Source organism: Rhea americana, unplaced genomic scaffold (assembly GCF_003343005.1).
Source record: "Rhea americana isolate MKP2758 unplaced genomic scaffold, rheAme1 scaffold_15, whole genome shotgun sequence".
Lineage (NCBI taxonomy): Eukaryota > Metazoa > Chordata > Aves > Rheiformes > Rheidae > Rhea > Rhea americana.
Window position 1 is genome coordinate 4,610,674 of NW_028185594.1, and position 13,228 is coordinate 4,623,901.

The 13,228-nt window shown below is 40.2% G+C and overlaps 2 protein-coding genes across 2 annotated transcripts in view; both read left to right on the forward strand.

Moving 5' to 3' along the window:
* The first annotated feature begins 680 nt into the window (after positions 1-680).
* Positions 681-8,622, forward strand: WDR12 (WD repeat domain 12). The gene is made up of 13 exons (XM_085299404.1): positions 681-770; positions 843-937; positions 1,022-1,116; positions 1,575-1,681; positions 2,548-2,663; positions 3,056-3,210; positions 3,942-3,987; positions 4,799-4,884; positions 5,080-5,220; positions 5,359-5,464; positions 6,315-6,447; positions 7,303-7,375; positions 8,142-8,622. The coding sequence occupies exons 1-13, from the start codon at positions 730-732 to the stop codon at positions 8,217-8,219; spliced, it is 1,272 nt and encodes a 423-aa protein (XP_085155530.1). The 5' UTR covers positions 681-729; the 3' UTR covers positions 8,220-8,622.
* SUMO1 (small ubiquitin like modifier 1) overlaps positions 5,847-13,228 on the forward strand; it is a 235,783-nt gene continuing 228,401 nt past the window's right edge. The window contains exon 1 of the mRNA XM_085299406.1: positions 5,847-5,874. Coding sequence (XP_085155532.1) covers positions 5,863-5,874 — 12 coding nt within the window. The 5' untranslated portion in view covers positions 5,847-5,862. The remainder of the gene's footprint in view (positions 5,875-13,228) is intronic.

A 13,228-nucleotide genomic window follows, 5' to 3' on the forward strand; every position in this document is an offset into this window, starting at 1 on the left:
TCCCTGGCCTGGCCTGGGCATACGGCAGGACTGGCTCTCCCTCAGCTGAGAGGAGCCACCAAGCCCACGGGTCCGGCAGCGCAAGGACTGACGAGGAGCCTGGAAGCACCCCGTGAGAACAGTCCCCACACGCCCAGCCCTAGGGGAAGCAGCAGGCTCCGCTTCTGGAGAGCCTCGGCAAATTAGAGGGAATTTACCTCCTATCCGCACTGAGCGAAATAGGGGGAGAGCCTCAGCCCCTTCCCCTCATGCCCTGCTCCCTCACTGCGACAAACCGAGGGAGAACCTCACCGCCCGGCTCCTCCGTGAGGCGGGCGGGCAGGGGGGCGACGACGCGGCCCCCTGCCTCCTTCCCCTCAGCGGGACACTCACTACTGGGCGGGGGCGCGAGCCGCCCGCCCGCGACCGTTACGCCGTCCGCGCGCAACGGCTCGCGCGCGCGACCGTTACACCGCCCCCGCACGCCCCCGCGCAAGCTCCCGGGGGGCGCGGCGCGCGGGAAGGCTCCAGAAGGCGTCTGCCCTACCTGGCCCGGGCTTCGCAGGCTGCCCCGCCGGGACCGCCCCTCGGCGCACGCGCCCGCAGCGCCGCAGCTCGGGGCAACGGCCGCCCTGCAGCGGCGCCTCGCGCGAGCCGTAGTCCGCGCGGGGCGCTGCGGTCTCCGCGCCGCGCATGCGCCCTTGGCACAGGCGCGACGAGCCGCTGCGCGAGCGCTCGAGCCGCGGCGGCATGGCGCAGCTGCAGGCGCGGTTTCGCACGCAGAGCCAGAGGTGAGGGGCGGGCGGCGGCGGGCCGAGCCGAGCCGAGCCGGGCCGGGCGGTGACGGCGCTGTGTGCCCGCAGGTACGCCGTCGAGGATGTGCCCTTCTCGGTGCCCGCGGCCTCCGAGGTCGGCGACCTCAGCAACCTCATCAACAAGCTGCTGGCGGCCCGCGACGGTAGGTGGCTGCGGGGCTGGGGCGCGGGCGGCGCGGGCGGCGCGGGCGGCGGCGCTGATCGGCCGCGCCCGCGGTGTGTTTCAGCGCACCACAAGCATGTGGAGTTCGACTTCCTCGTGGAGGGCCAGTTCCTGCGGGTGCCGCTCGTCGCGCACGTGGAGACGGAGAACATCCCCACGGTCAGTCACGCGGCTCCGGCGCCGGGGACCGGCTTGGCGCGGCCCGGCCCGGCCCGGCCCGGCCCGGCTGGGGAGGGAGATTCTCGCCCGACTCGATTCCTTATTAACAGATCTTTACGTTAGCAATACCTCTAGAAAAAAATCAAACACAGCGAAGTATTTTAAACCCTAGTTTTACAGCAACAGCTGTAGACGAGGAGGAACCTGAAGAGTAAGATGATTTTCTTTTACCTCCAACCTGTTGTTAACAGTAAGTTGATAAGGCTACAGAAAGCACTATAATCCAGGGACTTTTTTTCTAAAGACCGCAGTTCCACGACCATGGATGGCAAAGGGCTTGGACAGCCAAGATCTTTGCCCARTGACCTTGTATATTTGTATCACACTACAGGTAATTATTACTATTTTTGATTAAAGAATGAAACCATACTAAATAAGCGTTTTGTCTGTGAGCTCAGGAAGAAGTGGTGGAAATAGAGTATGTGGAGAAATACATGGCACCTCAGCCAGAGGAATGCATCTTCCATGATGACTGGATCAGTTCTGTTCAAGCCACTGAAGAATGGTACCACACTTATCAGTTCTAAGTTCTGCCTTGTTTAATCCTACTGTAAGGAGAGGACTCTGGTGTCAAATGGAGTAGCAGTCTTTCTCTTTAATAATCTTTACTTTTTCACCTTTTTCTGTTTTTGTTCTGATTTGACCTGGCAAGTCAGTCAGCTACTTACTTGCTTTGGAAAATAGTTCAGTTTTAACACCTCTGTTCTGTGCTGACAGTATCTTTAACACAAGTGGAAAATAACTAGGGTCACATACGATGATATATTTTTAATACAAATGCATAATACCAATGCTGCTTACTGTCCTTTCTCTCAAAGGACAGCAATGATTTCTTTCTTTCCATTTTTTTTTAGTATAAACCTTTTCCCTTCAAATGTGACATTCACAGAGCAACAAACATTTGCAGAACCTTTTTGCAGACCTTTTTCTAAAAAAACAATTTCTACTGTATTTTTAAATTTATTATCCAATGAGATTGGCAACATTTCTATGCTATGTAATAGTTTGAAAATGCTTTGAGATCTTATAGTACTGTACTGTGAACAATGAATTGTCTTCCATTTTAAATAACATATGCGATCTTAAATTATATCACTTACCTACCAGCATACCTAGTATTTTCATGTCCTTGCTTTTCTTTTTGTCCTGTACTCCTAGACTTGCAGTTGTAGATATTCATGAAGCTTAGCTCTGTAACAAAAAGTTCATTTACTTTCCAGAACTCACATTTTCACACATAGTAGTTCAGTAGTTCATTTCAGCTAACCAGTTACTATGCTAACATTTTTCTAAGTTTCTGATAGACAAGCTTTTTTCATAAAACATTCTTTGTTTTAAAGACAAGAATGTTTCAACTTCTGTACCTCATAGGATATTAACTGGCTCCTATGACCAGACTGCTCAAATCTGGTCTTTGGAAGGAAAATCCATTATGACAATAGCTGGGCATACAGAAGTGGTGAAGGACGTGGCATGGGTAAAACAAGGTCAGTATATCTTATTATAGACTAATAATAGATTGATTTGGGGGAGAGAAACATCAATATTCCTCAACCAAAGAATATCCAGTAATCTAAGTGGACAATTATTTTAACCTGTCAGTGATGTTAGGAATATTTGTGTCTAAAAAAAGATCCACTGAGAGTAATGAACTGTTTAATGTGCACATTGTGTACTGGTACTGGAAGACTGGTTAGTCTTCATTAGCAGGTATTTTTATACATATTTATGTTCTTTGAAGTTGCAGGGTAATGATGATGTAAACTGAGACATATATCAGATTCTGTATATCTCTCTTTTCTTCTTTGACTGGAATAATTACTATAAATGCTTTAGAAACTTGAGCTGAATGTAACCATGACTTTTTTTTCTTCCTCAGACAGTTTATCATGCCTATTACTTAGTGCTTCTATGGACCAAACTATCCTGCTATGGGAGTGGAATGTGGAGAGAAACAAAGTGAAAGCCCTCCACTGCTGCAGGGGACACGCTGGGAGCGTAGACTCCATAGCAGTTGATTGCACAAGAACTAAAGTGAGTGACTTGCAGAAAGAAATCTTTGTCTTTTGGGATGTTAATACCCTATATCGCAAAAATAATTTTTTGGTCGTCATGTTACTATGACTGATGCACTGAAATTTTCGGTCTTGTTGTAAATGATGGTTATTAAGSTTTCATCAACACGAGGTTATCTTTTCAAAGAGATGCACTTAACCTCCAATATTGCAAAAAGCTGAGTGTGGCTTCAGATAGCACAAGACCTTGTACTACTGCTTTTGATTTGCGTGAGTAAAGTTGGATGTTTAAGTAAATGTTTCTGATGGCATAAATTTGTGTGTGGGTTGTAACGAACTGTTTTCAAATTAGATATAAATTCTCACAATAATACTGGATGTGAAAAATTTTTCCAAAGTGATATTCAGAAAAAGCAGGTGGCAGAAGTTTCTTTCCTTTTATCCAGGAATTCAACAGTAAGACCATTCATACTGAAGGCAGACTCACCCTTCTCTGCTTGACTCAATATCAGACAGGTTAAAATAAAACCTTCTAGTGCAGGAGGAAATAAAGAGTTTTTTTGTATGTATTTTTCCTGCAAGGAAAGGAAAAAAAAATGATATATACCACAAATAYTGTTTTCAGGATTTCAGTGCTGTTCTTCATGTATTATAAAGCATTGGCTTATTTTTTCAAGCAGCATGTGGATTTAGTATAGCTTACAAAGTCTTTCTGGATCAGCTTTTAACAAAATGTTTCTGTTCATACAGTTCTGCAGTGGATCTTGGGATAAGATGTTAAAGATCTGGTCTGCAGGTAAGATCAGTGTAAGCTGGGATTCTTGGCTTTGTAGAACTTCAAAATGGTGTCCATGACAGACAATGAAAATTTGAATATATAGTAATATTAAAGGCAAGCTACAATGATTTTTGGCAATAGCTTTGCAAGATTATATATCATCATCTTTAGTTACTGTTTTTTGTTTGCAAACACTTAAATTTCAGGTATGGTTGACAATTGCCTGCTGCTGTTTATTTTATTCAGAGCACTCAGTACTTTGCATCTGTTTCATGTTTTTAATAGGGTAATACAAGTGTGCAGGTTTGAATATGGAATCTTTATAAATCAAAAGCTTGTGGGTTAAGTTCCTGTTGTATTATTGGCACTGTGATAAGATAACAAGATGGCTAGATCTTTTCTAGAAATACAGACTAATCCCATTTGATCTGAATGTCGTCTTTTGCTATGTCAAGTTATGCTCTTTCAGCATGGGGTATGTATATGTAGGTACTGTAGCTAAAAGAAAGATTGTGTTTACCAAACAACATCATTCTTCTGTTGGGTTTTTCAGTGAGGAAGGATAGTTTTAAAAATATAACAAGAACTTCAGAGTTCAGTAACTTGTTCTATTTTAAAACTATGACCTGGAGAAGATCACTTAATTTGTGTTCATTCTCCTCATACACAGAATGGAGATGATACTGGTATCATTAGAGGTATATGGTTAAATTAAATCATGTATCATAAATGAGTTAGATACTGTGATAACATGAGTTTTTGCATGATCTCTTATAAGAAAATGCATTTCAAAAGTCTCTAAATCAAGTCTGACTGTCTTCTGTCATAGTACCTACAGATGAAGAAGATGAAATGGAAGAGGCAGCTAACAGACCACGGAAAAAGCAGAAAACTGAACAGTTGGGACTCACAAGGGTAAGATGAGGTCCAGGTTTGCCCACAATTTCATTTTTAAAGTTGTGACCATGTAAAATAAATTATCTTTGTTAAAGTGACTATATGGAAATTTCTGGTGATGTGTTTGAGGGTGATGAGACACACATTTATTTGCTGAAACAATAGCTTTGTCTAAGATACTCAATCTAGTCTGTTCTCACTCTTAAATTTTAGACACCCCTCACAACCCTTTCTGGCCACACAGAAGCCATCTCTTCTGTGCTGTGGTCGGATGCTGAAGAAATTTGCAGCGCATCGTGGGACCACACCATTAAACTATGGGATGCTGAGACGGGAGGTCTCAAATCAACTCTGGTGAGATCACTATACGCAGTTTAAAGTATTTTCTCACTAGGTGCAACTACAGTCCAGGTTAAAGGAAAAGTTGGAATTCCTTTCTTAGAGTTATTCTTTTTTTTTTCTTTCTTTCTTTTTTTTTTTTTTTTTTGACAGACTGGAAACAAAGTGTTTAATTCTATCTCCTACTCACCACTGTGTCGACGTTTAGCATCTGGGAGCACTGACAGACATATTAGACTATGGGATCCTCGCAGTAAAGGTGAGCTAAAACACGCATCTGCACAAACTTGTTTCTTCAGAATCGGAACTTCTCCTTGTTGGAAGACATCTCACAGACTGTTTTCTGGTACCTGTGCTTGAAACAAGCCATTTGGGAGCTTTTCTGTAATACAAAGATTACTTCTGTTTTCCATCATCTGATGCAAAACTTCCTCAATTTCTTACCTAACAATTTAGAAAATTAACTTAGCTTTAAGCTTTCTGTACTTTTTACAACTTATTAATGAATGTTCAATGAAGTTACATGCCTAAAACTTTGCTTGCCTTTTATTTTATTTTTTGGGGGGAGAGTCAGTCCCTCTACCTGCCACACCTAAGTTTAAATTGGAAAGACCATCATTAAAGTGAAAGAGTAGCCAATTCTGAGGTAATGCTGCCATGTCTGACAAGGTGGCTAATCACTTAAAACTGAGCTACCAGTTTTATTTCATATACATTTTTACTTACTTAGCTTTTATAAATCTGATTCGGGATTTAACAGTATTATCTTCAGGGGAAGAACTTCACTATTGTATTGTTAATAATATAAGCTTTCCTCCTCATCCCCCTCCCCACCTCTGCAAACATTTTTTGCAAAGAGAGTTTAGTGATGGGAAAATAAGTTTGGGGGGGGGGGTTATTCTTTTAACCAGAACTTGTATGTCAATGCTTGCTTTCTTCAAAGTAGTTTGTTTTTTGAAATTAGAATTACAGAATAATGAGGAAGAAACTCTTACCTTGAACACCCAGGTGCAGCTCTGATAGCTTTTTCTCGCTGGATTTTATACATATCTTAAAAGGACCTGTTTCAGTTGACATCTGTTGAGTGGCTTTTTTCTTCCTCTGTGCAGATGGCTCCTTGGTTCTCCTGTCTCTGACTTCTCACACAGGCTGGGTGACATCTGTGAAGTGGTCACCCATCCACGAGCATCAGCTTATTTCAGGTTCTCTGGACAATATTGTGAAGCTTTGGGACACAAGGAGGTAAAACAAACATGCATTCTTTGCTATTTAAAGGGATATGAGCTAATAGAATCAGTTAACCTAGTGAAATGAGAAAAACAGCCTGAAAAGTGAACAAAGAGAAAGAATTGAGGAAAAAACAGCCTCGGTGTCTGTGGAAATCTGAAAATCCTCTAGCATTTAGGAGTCAAACACATAAGAGAGAAAAATACTTGTGTCCTACCGGAGGACCAATGGCTTAACATGTATGGGAGCTGTATGATGATCCAACACAAGACTTTTCTGGCATTAATAACAGTGATGATTGAAACGCAGAAAGCAGCAATGATAACATTGCTATTGGGATTAAGAACAGCAGAGGCTCTGCTAAACATTCCTCTATTTTAAGAAACAAAACACATTCTGTTTCTAAAGAACAAGCTTAATAGCATGAAGTTTTACTTGCTTCTCTTTTCAGACCTTTCATAACAAATACCCAAGGAAAGAATTGGATTGCATTTGTAAGACTTAAACGATTGGTCTGGAAAATACACAGAGTCAGGACGTATCCAAATAAAAGGAGAAAACTCTATAATAAATTATTCCTAAAAAAAGCAAACTCCTTAAGCTTCAATCTCATTAAAGTTGTTTGCAAGAAGGTGAAAAATATTGCTGCTTTTCCCTTTGGGAATGGAGTTAAAACTGTGATCAGCTCTAGAGAAAGCAATAAAAATACAACAGATAGTAGATATCTGTCCTTTGTGAAAGCATTTGTAACTGCTAGACCACATCTGTTTGATAGCATCCTGCCAGTATTTCTTCCTGGGACCAATTTTGCCTACAGTAACTGCTCACGTAATGTCAGGTGTATGACAGTAAATGTCTTTGTTTTACCAGTTGCAAAGCTCCTCTGTATGACTTGGCTGCTCATGAAGACAAGGTTTTGTGTGTGGACTGGACAGAAGCAGGGGTAAGAACCTCAGGAGCAAGATACTCAATTTATGTGCGTAGTAGTTAGGAAGAGGGCTACAAGCAGTTGCAGACCATTTTTCCTTTATGCTTAAAGGCAGAAGAGAGCAGGAAGTTTTAAATTTGTTTTGACTGATACTGAGCAAAAGAGAAAGAGTAACTGTCTTACTCATTGCAGCATTTCCCCATACTGCATGCAAGGAAGGAGAATGGGGGTTAAGCTCCATAGCATTAAGTGGACATTACACCAGTACTCCGAACAGGGAAGGATATGAGAACAAGAGAATACCTTACTGAGAAAAATACATATCCCAAGGAATTGTTTGCTCCAATGAGGACCAAAGAGGCAGCATGAACAGACACCTGGGGCATGTTAGTACATGTTGTAGGGGAAACTGTASAGTAACCTCTTCTGCTACTGTAGTTCTGCTGCTGTAGTGAGAAACACAGGTGTGTAGAAGGGGAGAAAAAATTTTGTTAATATTCAGGTTCTCAGTTTAGCTCCCCTTCTCAGGAAATGCGAAAAGGCAGAAAAAGCTTTAGAATTTTTTCCCACAAAACTTTGCTTTTTCTACTTTTAGAAGGAGGATAGGAGACAAGACTAATTCTGCTCTTTGATTCTGGATTTTGGTCATATATTCAAAGCTCTCTATTCATTACTTCTCTTGTTTAGCTCTTCAAAGGAAAGAAAATTGGACTCTTCAACTCTTATTTGGATATTTTGCTTAGTTTTGATACTAATCACGGTTTATTTTTTCTCTCATTAGTTGCTACTGAGTGGCGGTGCAGACAACAAACTGTACTGCTACAAATACCCAGYCGTAGCCTCTGATGTTGGAGCATGAAGGTCAACAGCTAGAAGATTTGTAAAAGATACTTTGCAGCAGTCCCTCTCTCTTGGCTTCCCTACACAACTAACCTCTGAAGACAACAGTTTTCTGTAGCTCAGAGAGCAGCTGTTTCTGTTTTTTTTAACTGGTAACCTATATCCATATTTATAATGGAGGAAGGGCAAAAAGCAGCTTTAAACAAGATTAGTGCGAAACAAAAAATCAGTGTTCCCTCCCTTTTTGATGAGCAAACATGGCATTGAATTAACATCTTTTCTCTTGTAAGAAGACTGTACAAAACCTACTGCCATRTATTAAAAAGTCAACTGTTTCTGATATTTGCAGAAAAATTACTCACTGGACTAAATTATTTTTTAAGTTYACCCATTTTTTCCTTAAAATAAAGTTTTTATCTATAGTTCATTGTTTTAGTGCCTTATTTCAGAGAGAGGTTAGATTTCTGCAACTCTCATTTCAGCATGGCTGTTACTAGTTCTTTAGATTAGGTCCTTAATTGGCAAGTCCAGTCCTGCTGTTGGGGATGAAGACTTTTGTTTGCAGCGCAAGTGTATGATCTACTTATAAAGGAACTTGATAGACTTACTTACTGGGAAATGGGAAATTACATTTTTTATTGCTCAGAAGTTAGGGCTGTACATATATACTTTACAAAAATATCCCCACCTTGTTCCACAGTACGCACTATATTTTCCTCCAAACATGCGGTTTCCTCCTTTAAAATAAGCATGTGAAACTAGAATGGCCAGCATGACTTGATTTTAAGTTTTTGAAAATTGAGTCAAAAACAAAATGATTTTTCCAGAACCAACGTGCTGAAGTGATTCAACTTTTTTTTTTTCCTGCACCTTTCTAGTGCCCCAGTAGCATTACATGGAACAGTAAAGCATTGTTTTTATGCACTAACAGCTAGTTTTCCTTAAACAAAAGGGAAATTACAACCAAGGGGACTAAATACAATCAACAGCTGCAATCTTTAGCCATTCAATCTGTGTCCGTATTGATACAAAAGTTGAAAATGACACATTAGTCACTTCCTTACATTGTGCATTTAATATTAGAAAATGTCATCTGTCAGAATTCTAGATAAGTCTAATCATTGTCTGACAATTTCTTTTTCAAGTTGGCACCCCAAAATAGGAGTTCTTAAACGGATTATTTTTTAGGTCATTGAACCAATTAGTATGTTCATATAAGCACAAAATATTGTGTAGGAAGACCAACAGAAGTGAAACTATTCTGGTTTGAGAATACTGCATGGAAACTACAAGTTCTGGAGTTTGTATTCAGTCTGCAGGGACAAAGCTATATAGCTTGCTATTTTGGGTCAATCCCTGACAAAAGTTATGATTCTTAAAATATTTTCAAATTACCTTTTTTTTTTTTTTTTTTTTTGGGGGGGGGGAGGGGGGGCACCTGCTTTGTTTTTGAAAGATTTTGCATTTTTTTTTCGCTATATCCTAATACCTGGCTTGAGCTAATAACTTCTGCTAGCACGTACGCACTACGTTTATACAGTTCAAACAACATTTTGCATTAAGGCACATGTTAGAATTGTTAATTTAAGACCAGGGTTCACCTGCTTGGTCCTTGGTCACTCTTGCATTTTCTGTTCATATGTTTGCTTTTTTCCCAGCTGTCTCTTTCACTGTTCTTTTGTTTTGACCCTTTCATCTCTTCTTCTGGATAATTGCCATCCTTTCCTACAGCCAGCCTTGGCAGAGTGTTGACTCTTCTGTCTTGTTGGCATTTTGTTTGTTTTTTTTTTTTAAGTTCTCAAACTTCTTTCATCTGTGACATTGAATTAAAAACATGGCAAGGGGAAAGGAAACTGTAACTGTTCTAGTGAAAGTGACAAAACGTAAATCTGAATGTTTGTATAATGCAGTTCACCATGGTACCATCCACAAAATCAGCAGCTTTTCCATAAACYGTGCAGACCCTCCACCATGAAGGAGCATGCCAGCCCCACCCACAGCGCTGTGGACTGTGGTCTCAACCTGCAAGGCAGCTTCATGGCTTTCAGCCCCTAAAATTGCATACTCCACTTCAGATACTTCCTACCCAGCCAAATGCTTTACTACTGGTCATTCTCCAGATCAGCTTTGCTTGCTGCACCACTTCTCTGTGGTCTTTTCCTCTAAACCCTCTGGCCCAAGACCACCACCCACACCTGGCCTTTCCTTATTTGACTGGTCCCAGACCASCTCAGCACCAGCCTACCCCATGCACCCACTTTTTGGGCAACCCACTTATTTCCAACCTGAGACTTGCTATTACCTGTCACATGTCACTTGTACTCCGGTGGTGGGCATATTCCTCTGGTAGCACTCATGTACATGAGGAGATATGGAAGAGCACAGCCTCATAACTGGGGAAAAAGCCATAGAGGCTTAGAAAAGTAGTGGTCACATATGTTTATTACTGGTAGAAAAGGGAGTAATTCTCCTTATATTGGATGGGTTAGAGATGGAACATGTTGGGCCTTCTCCTAATCTATTTCACCAGAAAGTGGGACTGCTCACTTCAAAGCACTGTAATGCCCACCTCAGCAGGGCCAACTCGCTTTGTGCTGAGGCACAAAAGGGGCATTAGCTTGGTCTGTTTTTGTAGCCATCAGCATGGAGGCTGCAAAACACTTAGATGAATTACTTCAAACAGAGCAGCTGTTTCCAAAACGATCCTGTAACCCGTAAGTCACAAGTCTCTCAGAAACAGAAAACATCCTAGAAAACATCCAAGGAGCTAAGATGCAATTTCCTCCACTTGTGAGCGTGCCATCTAAATGCACCACTCCCTGCTGTGCCTTCCTGAGACACCCTTGGAGCACGAATTCCATCCTTCTTGAAGGAATTTCTCAGAACTTCTAGATTGTAGTATTGTTACGTTTGAGATGAATGTCATAATACAGAAGTGTTACAACTGCAACCTGACATTCTCGATAAAGACACAGTTATCATCCCCACACACTACATGGATGACGGGACTTACAACCCTTTCACTATCTACAATTAAATTTATGCGGTGATAAGATTTATCACCAAAAAAAAAAAAAAAAAAAAAAAAAAAAAAAGGAAAAAAAAAAAAAAAAAAAAAAAGAGAGAGAGAGAGAAAGAGGATCATTTCAAGCTCTTAATATTTTTCCATGCAGGCAAGCTAGTTCCTGTAATATTAGCTCAATTTAATATACCAAGAAACAGAGGAAGTTAGAAAAGTTCATAGTCTCTTGAAGCCATTGCATCCCCAGACCCACATTCTTAATTTAGATCTGTCTCTGCCCTCTGTGTACCTCATGGCAGGCATTGCAAAAGAGAAGCTGGAAGCAATGGTGTAATAACAGCACATCTGCAGTGAATTATTTATTATATAATAAATAAGTACACAGGTATTTATATAAATACCAAGGCTTCTAGGGTAAAGTCAACCTGAGTCCTGGGGAGATTTTAGAATAAAAATTGGCAAACTCTACAGTGTTATACATCACAGAAAATGTACATAAGAAAGATTTAAAAAAATGAAATACATGTTTACAAAACTACATATAGAAAACACAGATACTAGTAAACTCACTATATGCACATTCAACATTTTTTGTACATTAAAAATGTACACCATTATTACATAGCACTTTATAAATTATACATAAGAATTCAATCTATTCAGTTCTCAAAAGCTCAGATCATTTACCCATATCTAGACTCAGTTGCTTATTAAAAGAAAATATCAGCCAGTATCAATTTCTGTTTGATATACCATTACCATAAAAATAATTATATTAAAATCAAGTCACAAGTTGATTTCTGTTAATTACTGGTGTTAAATAAAAAGGTCAACACACAAACTTGAAGTCAGCTACTCATTTGTTTTTAACTTGCATCTAAATAATTCTGTCAATACGTATCAAAAATCTGCTACTGAATCTGTTAAATACTGTAACACTAAAGTTCCATTATCCGATATTCAGCATCTAAACCAGAATGGCAAAGCTTCCTCTTAAAGTCCATACATGGACACGTCTGCCTTACAAGTAATATTTTAGAGATAAACAGGACATAAATGCCATTGCTCCTTACAAGAAATAAGTATTTCAAAACTTTTAAACAGACAACACACTTGAAAAAAACTGAGATGTAAACTTAGCCTACTGTTTTTAGTGCTTTTTTGACCTTAAATTCAGTAACATGCAAAACATTCATAAATATCCCCACACACACATACTCCCAAATAGACAAAATGGTATAAAAAAGAGCTTTTTAATGGTTTGTTTGGTTTTTTTGAACACAGTGCTTCTCATGTGCATGCCTCATTGCAGTGGGGGGTTGGGGAAGGGGGCGGGAAGGGAGGGGTACAGCTCAAGCTGGCCAAGGGCTGCAATAATTTGTTTATGGATACAGAAACTTCTCTGTCTCAGTCTTGTTTTGACCTGCTTGAATATAAATCTCCCTTCCTGTGTCTAGCCAACTCCAGCCACGTATTTTTTTTGCTCTATCCATGAATCTTTTACTAATGAATTTAATTTACCCCATAGCATAGTATCTTCCTTCAAAATATTTGGACGAAGCTGGCACAAGGTCTGTACCAAGCTATGCGACTTAGACCAATAAAGCTGAATTAGACTTTGTGAACATCGCCCTGAATAGTTCACAATCTTCTATTCAGAGACTACCTATTTGGTGTCATTCTTCCCTTCTGTCCTCTCTCCCAGTACCAAAGTCCTGACACATAACTATCTGTGGAGTAATTGGTCCTGAGACATTAAAAAGTAAATCTTACCATTTCAAGTGGTGAAAAATCAATACTAAWTTTTTACAAAGATAATGGAAGAAATTTACATCAATGTGGGTTGCTTTATTATTTAATCATCGGAAGAGCAAAAATAAATTTCAGCTCTAGAGTTATATTTAATTAGCTCCAGTCTCTCCCTCTGCTAAATTAAAAGTTTTTCATTTTTTGCAAAAAAGGTAGCTAATAATTCCTATTCTGAATCTGACCTGCAAGTCAAACAG